General features: G+C 32.2%; 9 protein-coding genes across 9 annotated transcripts; 4 read left to right on the forward strand and 5 right to left on the reverse strand.

The window, feature by feature from the left end:
* Positions 1 to 35: 35 nt before the first annotated feature.
* On the forward strand, positions 36 to 1,715 carry TVAGG3_0323830 (histidine acid phosphatase; the record flags this gene model as incomplete). The annotated part of the gene is made up of 1 exon (XM_001581667.1): positions 81 to 1,256. One exon carries the CDS (start codon positions 81 to 83, stop codon positions 1,254 to 1,256), a length of 1,176 nt encoding a protein of 391 aa, XP_001581717.1.
* Positions 1,716 to 2,758: 1,043 nt separating this feature from the next.
* Positions 2,759 to 3,901, reverse strand: TVAGG3_0323840 (spectrin binding; the record flags this gene model as incomplete). The annotated part of the gene is made up of 1 exon (XM_001581666.1): positions 2,759 to 3,901. One exon carries the CDS (start codon positions 3,899 to 3,901, stop codon positions 2,759 to 2,761), a length of 1,143 nt encoding a protein of 380 aa, XP_001581716.1.
* Positions 3,902 to 4,451: 550 nt separating this feature from the next.
* Positions 4,452 to 6,253, reverse strand: TVAGG3_0323850 (biological adhesion protein; the record flags this gene model as incomplete). The annotated part of the gene is made up of 1 exon (XM_001581665.1): positions 4,511 to 6,247. The coding sequence occupies one exon, from the start codon at positions 6,245 to 6,247 to the stop codon at positions 4,511 to 4,513; it is 1,737 nt and encodes a 578-aa protein (XP_001581715.1).
* Positions 6,254 to 6,869: 616 nt separating this feature from the next.
* On the forward strand, positions 6,870 to 7,443 carry TVAGG3_0323860 (calcium ion binding; the record flags this gene model as incomplete). Its single annotated transcript, XM_001581664.2, has 1 exon — positions 6,888 to 7,376. The coding sequence occupies one exon, from the start codon at positions 6,888 to 6,890 to the stop codon at positions 7,374 to 7,376; it is 489 nt and encodes a 162-aa protein (XP_001581714.1).
* Positions 7,444 to 7,788: 345 nt separating this feature from the next.
* On the forward strand, positions 7,789 to 9,264 carry TVAGG3_0323870 (fringe-like family; the record flags this gene model as incomplete). The annotated part of the gene is made up of 1 exon (XM_001581663.1): positions 7,807 to 9,048. One exon carries the CDS (start codon positions 7,807 to 7,809, stop codon positions 9,046 to 9,048), a length of 1,242 nt encoding a protein of 413 aa, XP_001581713.1.
* A 396-nt stretch (positions 9,265 to 9,660) lies between these two features.
* TVAGG3_0323880 (regulation of choline O-acetyltransferase protein) lies at positions 9,661 to 11,581 on the forward strand (the record flags this gene model as incomplete). Its single annotated transcript, XM_001581662.2, has 1 exon — positions 9,661 to 11,547. The coding sequence occupies one exon, from the start codon at positions 9,661 to 9,663 to the stop codon at positions 11,545 to 11,547; it is 1,887 nt and encodes a 628-aa protein (XP_001581712.1).
* Positions 11,582 to 11,821: 240 nt separating this feature from the next.
* Positions 11,822 to 13,105, reverse strand: TVAGG3_0323890 (Major Facilitator Superfamily (MFS) general substrate transporter family; the record flags this gene model as incomplete). The annotated part of the gene is made up of 1 exon (XM_001581661.1): positions 11,889 to 13,091. One exon carries the CDS (start codon positions 13,089 to 13,091, stop codon positions 11,889 to 11,891), a length of 1,203 nt encoding a protein of 400 aa, XP_001581711.1.
* Positions 13,106 to 13,603: 498 nt separating this feature from the next.
* Positions 13,604 to 14,491, reverse strand: TVAGG3_0323900 (guanylate cyclase protein; the record flags this gene model as incomplete). Its single annotated transcript, XM_001581660.1, has 1 exon — positions 13,604 to 14,491. The coding sequence occupies one exon, from the start codon at positions 14,489 to 14,491 to the stop codon at positions 13,604 to 13,606; it is 888 nt and encodes a 295-aa protein (XP_001581710.1).
* Positions 14,492 to 14,541: 50 nt separating this feature from the next.
* TVAGG3_0323910 (guanylate cyclase protein) lies at positions 14,542 to 15,855 on the reverse strand (the record flags this gene model as incomplete). The annotated part of the gene is made up of 1 exon (XM_001581659.1): positions 14,542 to 15,855. One exon carries the CDS (start codon positions 15,853 to 15,855, stop codon positions 14,542 to 14,544), a length of 1,314 nt encoding a protein of 437 aa, XP_001581709.1.
* Positions 15,856 to 16,031: the final 176 nt, after the last annotated feature.

Here is a 16,031-nt window from a genome sequence, read left to right on the forward strand (position 1 = left end):
AGGTATAGACTAGTGAAATCAGCGTGGTAGCGAATATTTTTTCAAATCCGATTTTGATCAAAAAGTGACAAAAAATTTCAATGCTGTTCTTTCTGAATTCACTAGCTTTTTCTGACCTGGGTAAGTACTGTCAAGCGCCTAGAAAATCATTCAGCTTCCCAGATGATAAAAAGCTACTTCATGTCTCTGTTCTTATTAGACACGGCCACAGAACGCCAGAAAAACCACAATTACCAATGAGTGCTCGTGGACATTGGGAATGTGATGATGCGAACGCTCCAGCACCACGTTCTGAAGGAGGTCCATCAAAATTTTATAGATATTATGATCAAATTCTCGATCCAGAAATGATTGATTACCCGCCAAGCTGCCGTGCCGGTGATTTGACAATAGTTGGTCAACAGATGCATATTGATCTTGGTGCAGCATACAGGAAATTCCTTGTTGATGAAAAACACTTTTTACCACAGAAAATGGATCCAGCTCTCTTCGATTTTTACACATCTCCCATTGAACGAACATTCCGCAGTGCCGAGTCATTCATCGATGGTCTTTATCCACCTCTTTCCGACAATGAAGTCCTTACAATTATTTCCGGCACAGCTGCAGCCGCTCCATTGAATCCAAGTGAAACGAACTGTGAGCAAATGAAAGTAGAGCGTGATGCTTTCCTCGCATCCGACGATTACAAGAATTTGGTCACCGGAATTTGGCCAGACATCAAAGATGCCACACAACAGTACTTCCACGTCATGGAACCAACAGTTGATGGTGTCCATTTGATTTGTGGCTGGGCCGTTGCATTCAACTGCAGTGTTGGATCGCAAGTTCCTGTATTTATGGATGACAAGTTCATGAATGCATGCAGGAAGGAGAACAGATACTCACAATGGGGATTATTCGCATATCTTTCTAATCATTCTGTTGCAGGAGCCCCAATTTACAGACACATCCTTAAAGTTGCAGAAGATGGCATGAAGAGTGGTAAGAAATTTGCATTACAGAGTGCACATGATACAACACTTGCTGCATTCCTTACTTATCTCGGCGTTCCTCAGGAAGATGTCACTCCATACGCTTCACATGTCGCTATCACATTCTGGGAAGATAACAGCCAGAATAAGTACATCAAGATTTCACTGAATGGCAATGATCTCATCATGCCAGGCTTTGAAGGATCTCCTTACGTTGAATACTCACAGTTCAGGGCTAAATACAACCAATTCCAGGACTTCTGTCCCGAAATTGCTGTATAAATCATCTTTTTGTCATCCCATTTCTTAAATTTATATTTCTTAAAACTTCTGCATTATAACGTTAGAAATAAATTCCACTTCTGAAATCGATTGAAAAGATAGCTTAGAACTTTAGAATATAAATTAACAAATCAAATACTAGTTTACATCAATAATTTAACTTAATTAAGATAAATTGATGTTATTCCGAATCTTTTTTACATGAAAATTTTATATTTTCCATATGGTATCTATATTCTACATGTAAAAAAGAATTGAAATTATCAAACAATCAACTGACGTAATCTCACCATGTAAATATATCAATAATTGAAAAATCGGGTAACTTATTTTTTATGGAACAAAAATTTTCAATTTCCATTCAAATGAGTCTGGTATAACAGTTCTAATTAATACAAAATGATAATACGAGTTGATAACTGCAACTAATAACATAAAATTAAATAAAATAAGTCTAAAAATAATTTGTACGAAAATTATCAACAATTTTGGGGACGATATTTTAGTGTCAAAAGCCCAATACCTATTACTAAAACAAATCCTACCATTTCTGATTCTGACAACGCATTTGTTTATAAATCAATTTTTAAAAATTTGCCATACTATGCAATTTACTTCAAAAATAGAGATAGTTATTACATATTATCAGAACAAAATGATTTCTCTGATGGTAAGGGTACCATATATATTACAGGGTATTCTCATCTTGTTTGTAACCATTTTTATTCTTTTAATAACTCATATAATAGGTTCATATATTGTGAAAATGTGAATAGAACGGTTACTGAAGGTTCTATTACGTCCTACGATAATAGTGATGATGGTTCATTATATCAATATAATGGACAAATAAATATTAAAGCAGTGAATTTTTCAAAGTGTCAATCAAATATAGGTTCAGCCATTAATTGCAAAAATATTCAAAATGAAGAAAATGTTAGTTGTTGTCACATTGATTCGTGTCAAGCATTAGATCACGCCACAATTTGTTATAATTCATTAAGTGCAAAACTAATAAAATCTAATATCATAAATAATACTCAAACAAATAATATTTATGTAATAATTTATCTTTGGGGTGCTTCTTTCTATATACTCGATATCGAAGATTGCATATTTCAGAACAATTGTCATAACGGTAATGGAGTGTATATTTGTTCTGGTTATGAAGCATATATTTATGTCTTCCGAACAAATTCTGATTCAGATGCAACATTCATATATGGAAGAGGTGCAATATTTATGTCAGAAATGGATACATCTCATTTCGAAAATGACTTCTTCATATGTTTAACACCACAAATACTTATTAAATACTATAAACAGAAAACAAAAGCTGTCTTTGATCCATTTTCATATGTCCATCTTTTTTATCTAGTAATGTTTTCTAAAAATAAAAAATAAATTAGAAATTTGTTTTTACTTCAATTTCAAGACATTCTTATAAAAGTATTCTGTGATATGAGTAGCACTGTCATATATTTATTAATTATCTAATTAGATTACTTGGCTCCAATAGAAATCAAATAATCTCTTACATTTATGTTCTCTACAAATGAAAGAACTGTATTTCCACCATTATCCATTGCCTCTTTATTAGCTCCAGCTGATATAAGATATTTAACAACTTCAAGACGACCATATTTTGATGCTTCAATGAGTGGAGTATATCCATCATTATCCTTTGCTTCTTTATCAGCTCCGACTGAGATAAGATATTGAACAAGTTCAAGATTACCATTTATTGAAGCCCGAATGAGTGGAGAATATCCATAAATATCCTTTGTTTCTTTGTTAGCTCCAACTGAGATAAGATATTTAACTACTTCAAAATGAAGACGTTGTGAGGCATAATTGAGTGGAGTAAATCCATCATTATTCTTTGCTTCTTTGAATGCTCCAGCTGAGATAAGATATTGAACAACTTCAAGCTGACCTTCTCTCGATGCCAAAATGAGTGGAGTATATCCATACTTATCCTTTGCTTCTTTATCACAGCCAGCTTCCATGAGAGATTTAACAAGTTTGAGATTTCCTTTTTGACATGCAACATGAAGTACATTCTTTCCATCTTTTGTTGTCTTTTCCAAAAGTCCTTCTTCACATGATTTTGAAATGATTTCTTGATCACCTTCTGGACAAAGTTCTTCAAAGAATTTGTAAACATTATAAAAACAATTATATTTCTTAAGTGATGAGATTTTAGTTAAAAGATTTTGAGAGAGTTTGCTGTCTTCTTGTGCTTGATTCTCTGTATTATTCAAAATTTGAACTTGTTCTTGAGGTTCTTCGATTTCTTCGGAAGAATTACGCATTTCCGTTCCATTTAACTTTAAAAAATCAATGATTCCATCAAATATTTTCATTTTCATGTATGTTTTGACTGATTTAAGAACTGAAAAGACCTCGTCAATGCTTTGGATAGTAACATTCGCATTACGTATATATCTGTATAATTTACTAGCCTTAAGAGTTGATGTAGATTGTTTGAGAAGAGAGATGAACTGAGTTGTTGTTAATTTTGCATGTTTCATGATTGTATTGCTGCATTCGAGATCGAATATATCAAAGAAATTATCATTTTGAATATAATCATTGATATGAGAACCAATGTATTCGAAATTCGGAGTAATACATTGACTCATTTATCAAAAGTCGTAAATTTACAAAATATCTACAAAATATCAAAAGTCGTAACTTTACAAAATATCTTAAAAATATTAAAAATTGAAATTTTGATCATAATCAATGAATACTTTGCTTAAATATTATAAATTTCGAAATTAATTGTTTTGAAAACCTCTGAAAATTAAATTCACGGATTGAAAAAGTATAAGATTTTTTTATGGATCTATTTATAAGCCATAGACAAAGGATTCGCCTCAGACCATTTCCGGATGCTTGGCCAAAAATATCTCTTAGAATCTATAAGTACCGAGGTTTAGCAAAATTGGAAATTGAATCATCTATAAGTGCCAGAAATAAGTTGTGGACGATATAAAGTCTCATATTGTATGCTAAATTCATGTACTTTTTATTCGATTGAGCTTCAATATTTTAATCAAATTCTGAATAAACAAAGAGATATTTTATTGAGTATATGTGAGAGTTTTCAATATCTTAATATAATATAAACAAAGTAAAGCATAAAGCATCAATATGTATTTTGTTTTCAATGTGCATATTTTAAAATATAAGAAAAAATTATGAAGAATACACAAATGATTTTAGGAACAATTATAAAATATATATCATTAATCTGAAGATAAGTTGATGTCAGATGAAAATGAACCTAACTTAGATTTTAATTCATCAATGAATGATTTTTGATCTTGGAAATCTTTGATTTGTTGTTTTAATTCATGATTTTCTATTCGTAATGATCGGATTTGTTCTTCGTTTTCTTTGCGAACATCATAATTACTAGATCGTGATGATGCCAAACTATATTCTGTACTTGCCTTCAAATTCTTAAGTTCTCTTTTAGTCTCTTGAAGTTCTTTCTGTTTCCTCTCCATTAATCCTAATGTTTGTGAAAGAAGATCGGATGCCCTTCGCTCATTAGCTTGGAATTTCTTGTTTGCTGATTTCATCTCATCAAGTCTCTTTTCTGCTTTCTCGACTCTTGACAAATAATCATTTGTTTTTTCTCGAAGTTGGCGATTCTCTGTTTCTAAAACATTGTTTCGTCGCTTCAAATTATCATTTTCTTCTTCTAAGTTCTCAACTTTTTCTTCTAAAATAGCGATTCTTGATTGATATTCTGAAACACGATCTAAGGCAGCATTATACTCTGTTTTTGTAGGAGATCCGCCAAGTTGCGTTGCTAATTCTTTGCACAATCCTTGACTTTTCTCAAGTTTCTCACCTAAATACTTTAATTGTTGTTTATGTGTGGAATGTCTCAAAGAAAGTGTTTCAGTAAATTGAGATCTCGCATCAGCAAGTTGTTGTCTTGAATCTTCTAATTCTGCTTCTCTAATTCGAAGCCTTCCTTCTGCATCACTTAATCTGTTTGTAAGTTTTTCTATTGTCTTTAAACTTTTTGCTTCTCTGTTTTCAAGATCTCTTCTAATTTCATCCATTTCTCGAATAGATGATTGTTGCATGGTAGACAGTTGTTCTTGGGAATGTTTAAGAGCATCTGTTAGTGATTGTGATCTTTGCTGTGATTTCTTTAAACGATCAGATAAATCATTAATAACAATTTTTTGTTCATCAATTTTTTGAAGTTGATTTTTGAGTGATTTAATCTCTTCATCTTTGTTGAATACTGTTTTAGATAAGTTTGTAATTTCTTCTGCATGCAATATTTGATCATCATGCTTCGATGTTTCAAGAGATTCAATGCGAGATTTAAGTTGTAAATTCGAATTTGTAAGTTCTTGTATTTTATCGTCTAATTTAGATGCATCTTTCTTTAGTTTTTCTACTTTTTGCTTTTTGTCTACATATTTCTTAGTAATATCATCGTAGCTTTGTTGATTTTCGACGATTTTCTGATTTTGTCGAGAAACTTGGGATTCAAGCTTATCATAAGACTCTCTAAGCTCATCAAATTTGAGTTTGAGAACTTGATTCTTTTGCTCAAGTCTTTTATTATTTTCGATTGAATCGTTATTTTCTTGAGTGAGATCATCAATATGTCTTTTAAGATCTGAATTATCTAATTTGTATTTTTTAAGTAAAGCTTCGTATTTTACTAAATCATTCGATGCTTGTTGAAATTCAATTGTTTGTTTTTGTAACTCGTTAATTTGAGCAATCAAATTACGATTTGCTGACTCTAGAGATGAAACTCGAGCTGATAAATTGTTTTTTGTTTGTTTTTGAACTAGTAACGTTTGCTTCAATTCATCATTTCGAGATGTTTCTTGCTCTAATTGGAATTTCAGAGTTTTAATTTCAGCAAGATAGCTGCGGATGCAGTTTGCATAAACCTCCTCGTTTTGTGAAGTGCGAGGAAGATTCAAAGGAAACCCCTCGTTCATTTTTTTATTTTTTTATAATTTTATCAATCTCCAGCAAGTCAAGATAGGTTTTCTGGATTCAGAATCGCTTCATCCTAATTCATATGGTATATACTTTTATATTTTTATCTTTGTTCAAATCATGCTCCTTTTGTTAGATAGAAATTTCATATTTCTTTTAAAGTTTTTATCTTATTGAACATTTCGCTATGAACTGATCATTTTTGGAGAAGTTATTTGATCCAGCCCATATAATCTGTGAAATGCCGAGTATATCGCAAAATATTATCTTTCATTAGAGTATTATATATGAAGATATTGTTAGAATTAAGGCCTATAAAGCTTTCATTTAAAGACAATATGAAATTTAGCATGAAAAGATATGGATCAGAATAGAATGCACTGATTAGTGTTTGTGTAGCTATTGTGTCTCGACATGTCATTATGTACTTCTATATCAATGCATTCTTCAAGCTTGAAATTCATAAATTGAATTTCATATTGAGAAAAATTCTGAAATATTGAATATCCTTGCAATTTTCACTATGTGTATCTATAGGCCTTTTCAATTTACAAAAATCAAACGAATTTAGCTGACATGTAACGCAAAAAAAGCGTTTCCTTACAATCCTCTATCGTAGGGTAACGGTCAGTTTAAGATATGTCATCAAGAAGATCAAGTTCTCGCAAGAGTTCGAAGCCAAATCTTACACCACTTCAACAGCAAGAGATCGATGCTGCCTTTGAGAAATTCGATACTAATAAATCAGGCACAATTGATCGCCATGAACTTCGCGTTGCTTTAAAGGGCATGGGATTCGATCTTCCAAAGCAAGAAGTTATTGCTATCCTTGAGGAATACGATCCACAAGGACAGGAATTAAACAAGGAGAATTTCACAAAGGCTGTTGCTAATTTAATGGCCAAGAGAAATCCAAAGGATGAAGTTAAGAAATCCTTCACATTATTCGATGCTAACGGTGATAGAAAGATTGATGAAAGCGACTTAACATCCATCATCAGAACTACAGGACTTAACATTGATCCAAAGACAATAAAGGAAATGATTGCTGAATTCGCTCAGGAGGGTAAGGATTACATCACCCTCGAGGATTTCATGGAGATCATGAACCCAACAAAGTCTTATTAAATTCCCTTTCGGTAGCTATACGATAATTTAAATGGTTTATATTTAATGCAATAAAATACTTTTTAAGTACTAATATTCCTTTTAATTTTTTTTATACAAATCCATTATTTTTTACTAATACATTTAGAATGAAGCCACCAACTTACAACTTAGGATTTAACTCAGATTCTTAGATTTTCATCCGATATTTCATGGATTTGAAATCAAATTTTTCCATATTCTTAATAATATAGCTGCAACTATCATTCACTCATTGAATATATGAAAATTCTATGAGTTTTGGCTCGAAAATGTAGATGTTCAAATCTTCAATTTCTTGATTTTAGAATTGCAACCAGTTTTATATGAAATATTTTCGATTTTATAGTAATTTATGACATATAAGATCATAAGCCAATCATTTTATTTGTTGCAAAATTCTTATAATTAAATGCTTTTATTATTTTTCATTTACAAAGCTCTTTCATACACGTCAGATCTAACAGTAACTATGGATGATATAGTATTTGTTGTCTGGAGTGGTAAAGAGTGCCTTCCAACAAGAGTTTATCAATTAGCTCAGGCATGGTACGGATTAGTACCTCATGTTCATGTATACACAGACGAAGCAGATGAATCTATTATGAATAATATCACAAATTCAAACCCTCACCTCTCAATTACTTTCCATATAACTCAAATGAGAGGAGATTATCTAATTGGAAGTTACTTCGAAAATCCATACAATCATGCACAATCGAGACACATACTTTCAATGTATGATATTTATAATTTATATCCAAATAAGAAATGGTACTTCTTTTGCGATGATGATTGTTACGTACTTCCAACAAAAGTACTTGAATTATGCAAAACAGCAGCAGGAAATGTATTCGGAATGACATATTACTTCATTGATGAAACTTATAAATTTTTCCCGAGCAGAGACCCTACAAGAACATTCCATCACGGTGGACCAGGCATTGCCGTTACTCATCAGTTCATGGTCAAAATAGCGCCACATCTTATGGAATGCAATTCAATTTACCAAGCTTCGAAATTAGGCTCAGATATTAGATTATCAGCTTGCTACGGACGTATATTCGGTCTCAGAGAATGGTATTATCGCACTGGAGAATCAAGTGCCTTTGGAATGTTTAATTCAAATACACCAGACAGAAACATTGATTATTCTCATGATATTCCAGAAAGAACACTTTCATTCCATCTTATACAACCACAGGATACAATTAAAACATGGAAATCTCATATTTCAACATGGAATGATCAATCCAACACTTCTTTATATGTTGATTGGTCTCCAATTGCCCTTCAAAGGATGGATATAGATCTAGGCAATGTTGGATATACAATGGAATTCTATATTTGGTATTGTCTTAGATATGAAAGCAAAAATTATTATCCAATCGGAAATCCAAAGCCAATTTTCAGACCAGGTGATAAATTTTTGAAGGATCCTATTGCTTATGAGCAAGAATATGAAAATGGCTTCAGAATTAGATTAAATTGCGATGCTGATCGCGGAGATGATCTCATTCAAGAAGGATTTGCTAAGCCTCCAATTTGGGGAGCAACTCTGTCAATGAAATGTCCAAAACCAACCAAATTTTATACAAATCATAATTCAACGATCCCAGCTGAATATCGTATCATCCCAGTAGATCACAAGTGATCTTTAATAGTTTGTTGTAAAATTATAAATATGTGAATAGAATATAAAATTTATTTGAATCGTAATTTTTAATTTTTATTAGTAAATGAATAAGATATATCATGAAATGCTTTAGTTTTGACTGTTTTATGAATTAATTTCTATCAAATAACAAAATTAAAGAAATTCCATATATTTCAAAGTTCAAAGATTCCAAATGATCAATGTACATTATGGCTCTGAACTTAATGCATACTTCTGTTGTTCACCGTACCGGCCTGAGTAGTTAAAAGATGAAAGCTGTGATTATCAAACTTTTTTATGAAAAAGTTCATGATTTTATTTCATGAATATTATTTAATTCCACTATTATTGTAATTTTAGCAATGAAATTAGTTGAACCTTACAATTATTTTTGTCAAAGGTTTTTCCACATTCAATAATCGCTTAAAAAGTCTCGAATTTTTGAATTAATTGAGAGTAGACGTTGAAAAAAATGAAAGAGTAGCGATAAAAAATTTTATTACCTCTTGTAATTGTATTGGAATTTTATAAAGCGTGCTATCCAAGAAAATAATATTAAGTTTCCTCTTTTCAAAATTTTTATTCACAAAAACTTCTCAATTACTTCTAATGTTCGTCTTTCAACTTGTACTCTCGAGTTCTCATGTATTTACATGTTCACATGAGATTTTTCAGAAGCAAACCCTTAGGGAGCTTACCGAGCCTCTCGAAAGAAAAACAATGGAAGTTTCAACAGATGAAGGCTTAAATGAATCCATTAGAATCAAATTTGATATGTCTTCCATTGATCATGCATCTCTTGATCCATCACAATGCACTTCTGTTACTGGCACATGTACATCTAATGATATTCTTACTGATGCTAAAAGAACAACAATTAAAGAAACTTTCTATACAGTAAAAGAATTCTTAGAAAGTAATATTAACATTACTCGCAATCCTAATGATGAATATGACCTAACAATTTCGGTCTACGCTCAGCCATTCGGATCAAGTTCCTCTGGTCTTGCATATGCATCATCATTAGCCTATAATGGTGTCAATGGGCGCCCATCTCAAGGAAAAATTGTTGTTAACCCCGCAAAATTGCCTGATAAGCCCGAAACCTTTCAATCAGGTGATAGACAATTCATCATGACTGTTTTGCATGAACTCAATCATGTTTTATCATTTTCTTCATCACTTTTCAATAAATGGATTACTAATGTAACTGCACTTCATTATACAGATGCCTATGGCAAGGAAATTAATGAATCAGCTTATAACTCATACACAGGTTACTTAATTCCCCATAAATATCTACAAACTCCACATCTTTTAGCATTTGTCAATGACAGATTCCATGTATCATCTCCACAGTATATGCATCTTGGTTTAGAAATCGAAGATGGTGGTGGATCTGGTACAGCTGGTTCCCATCCAAATGAACGTTTATTTTTCACTGATTTAATGCAAGGAAGAACATATGGTCCTGGTTGGATTAGTGGCATATTCTACAATACATTATGGGATACTGGTTGGTATGCTCCATCTACAAATGTTACCGAAGAATTAATTTATTTAAATGATTACATTAATACAAAGATCGAAGTTACAGAAAAGGTTCTTTTACAACCACCAACAAAATCATTCCCTGCTACATATCTTTGTCAGTCAACTGCTTTACAAGCTTGTTTTTACGATTATACTTTTACAGGGGCTTGTTCATTGAAATCCACCAGCGAAGTAGATTTTGAGGGCCATGAAGGTTGGTATAATCCAGAAAATAAATCAGAGGTTGGTCAAGATGATTTACTTGATTACGCTCCTTTACTTCTTCCATGGTACAGCTGCAGAACAAATGGATCTTCTGGCTTGCAAACAATGATTGATTATGATTCAACATATGATTACACTAAACATGGCGAAACTTTCAATGCAAATTCAACTTGTGCTTTGTCAACATTAAATAAAGGTATCACAGGTAACCTAATTGCAACACCAAGATGCTATGAAGCTTGGTGTGGTTCGGATAACAAGGTTAGACTTGTTGTTGATGATGAAGAATACTATTGCAAGTATGATGGTCAGTCTGCTAGCTTTTCTAACTATGCTGGCACTGTTACATGTCCACCTGCTGCTCAAGTTTGCGCAAATAGAAATCTTACAGAAGTATTTGGCGTATCCCAGTTATTCCCCGATCGCGGACCAATTGATGGACAAAATCTAGTTGGTATCATGGGATCTGGATACTCCAAGTACAATGCATCTGATGTAACAATTACTATTGGTACAGTTCCTTGCCAAATTAAGATCTATAAAGACAATTATATACTTTGTAAACTTGACACTCCATCAACTGATCAGCAAACTCTTATTAAGAAGGGTACATGGAACCTATTGTCTTCTTCTACAACAACTAACGTTTACCGACAATTTATTGCAAACGTTACAACATTCGGCGTTTTCAAGTTACCAGATATGTATGTATTCACCAAAAAGAAGTATGCTGACTAAACAATTGATTAATATATTGTTTGTTAAAAAAAAAATATTAATATATCAAACTTCACATATTGATTTCACATTGTTCAAAATGAAGCAATTTGATATTTTGTAGTCAATTTATTGAGATTAAATTCAAATATTGTAACATTGCAATAAATTTCATTTTTACTCTTGTAATTCAGCAATTTACAACTAAACAAAAAGGAATTCAATGACAAAATTAAATGAAATTAGGGAAAATAAACAAATTTATTAAAAATTCGAAACAAGATATGGAGTATAAGGAGAGAAAGATATAGAGTTTATTAGAATATATCTTTGAGTTGAAAGTTAAAAAAAAATACAGATGTTTAGAACATCCTCTTTTTGATAGCGCCAATTGCTGGACGGAGAAGTTGAACGATGTTTGCACCAGAGAATGATCCAGCGTCTCCAATGAAAAGCCATGTTGAAGTAGCTGTTAAATGGTATTTTTCTTCGAAAAGCAAACCAATGAGTTTTGTGCACTGAACATAGAGACCTCCATTTGCCCATGAGAAGCAGAAGGCCGCGAAAGGAACAATTTCAGGAATCAAAGAAATATTCAATGCGAAGCCGAAACAAAGCATAAAGAAGAACCAAATTGGATTGATAATTCTCTTCTTGTTCATTACTTTACGAGACACAAAATCTCCAACAAATGAACAGATATTGTAAAGTAAAATGAAGATATCGTGGTTGACAGTAAAACCAAACAAATGGAATGTAACGCGTGATTCGTAAACGTATAATGTGCATCCTGGATTGAAAAGTGCTAAACAAACCATGTTCAATAAGAAAACAAGGGAACAGAACCAAATTTTAGGGAACCAATCGCCAATGCAAAGAAGATCGCGGCCGAAATCTCTAAGACTAAAGTTGGATTGATGGCTGCCAAGCTTGCTGGCAGCTGGGAAGACGGTAAGATGATAAATAATAATTCCAAGGATTAAGCAGACACCTGTAGCAATGTAGCACCATTGGAATGGCATTCCGAACCCCATTAAAGCAAAACCAAGGATAGTTACGCAAGCAACACCAACAGGCATTGCTAAAACGACGTATAGACGAGTATCACCAAGTTCGTTGACGACATTGAGCATATTTGGTCCATATGAGCCTTCGCATACACCGCAAAAAGCAAATGGGAAGTAAGCCCAGGCAATATTTGGATATTTCTGATAAGAAAGGAAAACAAACAATGACATACCGATAATCATAGAGCAAAGAGCAACTGTAACACGCCATTTTGGAGGAAGACAACCGAAAACAATGTTGTGGCCAAGAACTCTGAAAATTAAGTTGAAACCATAGACTAATGATGCTGCGACACCGTATTTATATGATAATGGATCACCACTAGCGCCCTCTGTGAGCCCGAAAATAAATGAAAGACGATGTTGAAGTGAAAAACAGCAAGCATAGCCCATAAAGACTGGTAAAGTGATTAAAAAGCTGGTCTTGAATGTAGTTTTCTTTACAGTGTCTTCTGTATTAGTTGCTAAAAGCATATCAGATGATACAGATGACGTCATTTTGAAATTAAGCGATCGAATTTACAAAAACTGTCGTTTCTTTTTTTCAATGGTTATCGTTTGAAACACTAAAATTGAATGAATCAGAAATAAAAAATACATGTTTTTCTTCTTTAATTATTATTCATACTTGATGGTAAGTAATTATAATTTGAATGCGAGATTTTATATTATTGCACTCAAAATAAAAAAATTAGGTTTGGATTCAAATATCAATTCATAAAATTGATGTCGCTAAGCTTTTTAGTATAATTTTTGGTTCCAAATTTTATTTGTTGTTGGAAATATAATTGATGGAAATTGAACGTGAGAATAAAACAAAATTATAGAAAACGGGTTTCCTGATATGAATGTTGAGAATGGCTGCGTTCTTTCAAGCCATATACGTAATCATATAAAGACAATTTTATTTGAATTGCTCATATTATTGTTCTGAAAATGAATTTTGATTTACACCGATCCTGCTTAACTAAAAATGACAGAATTTAATCAAAACACAAATAATATAAATTTTATTTCATAACAATACTGCTAGTAGCAGTGTAAATAAGCTGAGGAATTGAAACATTGTATGTCTTTTGTTTTCCTTTACCTTTCAACTCCGTCTCTCCGCAATCTGTAAATTCATAATTCTTAGATTTAATTAAATCATGAGTTGCAGCACTAATATGAATATGGTTTGTAGCACATGTTGATTGCAATCTCGCTGCAACATTAATAGCATCACCGATTATATCGAACAAAGGTTTATCAGTTCCCAAAACGCCAGCGATTATTGGACCGCCGCTGTTTATTCCAACTCTCACGGATAAATTGGAATCCAATTTTCGATTGATTTCTTCCAATTGCGACAGGACATCAGATGAAAACAAAACTGCTTGGTCGGCAAATTCATCTGCAGGCAAGTCTTGGTTAAATAAACCAACAGCTGCCATATAAATGTCTCCAATAAGTTTTATCTTTGTGAGCATGTTGTATTTCAGTGCTGTTTTATCTAATACACTGAAATAGTAGCTCAAGTTCGACATGATATCTTTTGGTGTCAAATTTGCTGCGTATTCAGAGAATTTATTGATATCAATGAAAATGATTGATACTGCTTGAACTTGGAAGCTGATATCTTTTTCTCCGCGATTGATTTGATTAACAATATCTCTTGGAAGTATCTGATACAATAAAGTTTCGCTCTTTCTCTTCTCTTCTTCTGCTTGTTTCTGCTGTTGAACTAAGAATTCTTGATTTCTGACAATCAAAACAAAAGAATTTACATTGTCAGAACTTGATTTCATTCCAATAATTGAAACATGGACTGGAATTGTCTTGGAAGCATCAGTAACTACTGAATAATCATCTTCGTAAAACAAAGATGACTGATGATTCCTCATTTGGTCCAATTTCATGTTGATTCCTTCGATGTATTCATGGCTGAAAAATGAAGTAACATTTTGACCTAAAATTTGTTCAGGAGTATATATCCTAACAAAGAACTCACAGAGTTGTTAGTAACTTCTACGATTCCATATATGTTAGTGCAGAAAATGGCTTCATTTGCACCTTTGATAATCGATCCTTCGATTGTCAATTTTTCTGTAGTTTCACTTTCATTTTCTTTCAAGAAAACTTGGTTGAAAACTTTGTTATTTAACAGTGTATAAGGATTGATTCTCTTAATAATGCTTAGGCCACCTCTGTATGATGATACTCTATTGTGATAGTAATATAAATCAGTAACAAAGAAAGAAATCAAACACAAAACAACAAAAATCGTAATGATCACGAAATTTTGCCACATTTTTGTGTATTCAAGAGAACATAGTTCGAAATATCTTTCTGTAACAGTAAGTAATCTATCAAACATGATATAATCAGTTAAGAACAAAAGATTAACAACATCTGATACCTCGAATTCTGATCTGTTTTTCATGTCTTCCAGTATTTTTGTTCCATAACTTCTGTAGATATCAATTTGTTGATGCAAACTTGCGTTTTTATAGTATTTATATGGTTCATATATATTATATTTATCAAGTACTTCATCAAAACCTTTGCATGCTTCTGAATCATCTGTTCCTGATATCAAATTATCATCAATTTCATACAATTTATCTAAAATTATCTTTGCAATGTCTAAGAAATAATCATGGTATATTTCAGGATACGTTCCAGGAACGTCTTGTATTACTATACAAATTAAAATGGTGTTCAATGACTCAACGCTTAAAGATAATCTGCTACAAGCGAAATTATTCCAAGAATTGAGTTTCGAAAGATTTTCAGTCATCTTGATTGAAACCATAGAACTTGCCAATATCAAGAAGAAGAAACAAAATCCCCAGAAACCCTTTAATACTAAAAGAGCAGCTCTTTTTGCTGTTTCTTTCGTGTTGTCTGCGAATTTTATTCCATCATCTTTGTTCTGCAAAATCAATGTTTCTTTTGCTTCATTCTTTGAATTAATATCAACAGTTTTCAGGATCAATTGAAGTTTTTTCTCTGAATGTAAAATAAAGAAATGCAATATTAAAGGAGGAAGATATAAGATAACAAAAGTAATTGGTGGAAAAACGTAAGCAAAATGTCGGAATGTCTTTTTCAAATTTGATGCTTTGTTCAATTGCGCCAAACTCAAATTGGAAAATAAATAATTACTATCTCTATAAACAAACCAGAAATTATTTGCAAGCTCTGCTCCATCGACATCATATTGCAAATAATAAATTTCTGCATCTGATCTTCCACTCCATAACCTTTGTGCTGAAAACATTTGTGCATATAAACTTGAAAGAGAAGCATTCGTTAACTGGCCCAATAAAGAAAATGTTGAATAATCAATACTGTAAGTATACATTTCACTCACAGGTTGTATCAATATTTTAATGTATTCACTCAATTTTTCTCAGTTCAAAGCTTCATCAGATATCGCGTTAACTAAAGCTGCAA

Source organism: Trichomonas vaginalis, chromosome V (genome assembly GCF_026262505.1).
Source record: "Trichomonas vaginalis G3 chromosome V, whole genome shotgun sequence".
NCBI classification, from domain to species: domain Eukaryota; phylum Parabasalia; order Trichomonadida; family Trichomonadidae; genus Trichomonas; species Trichomonas vaginalis.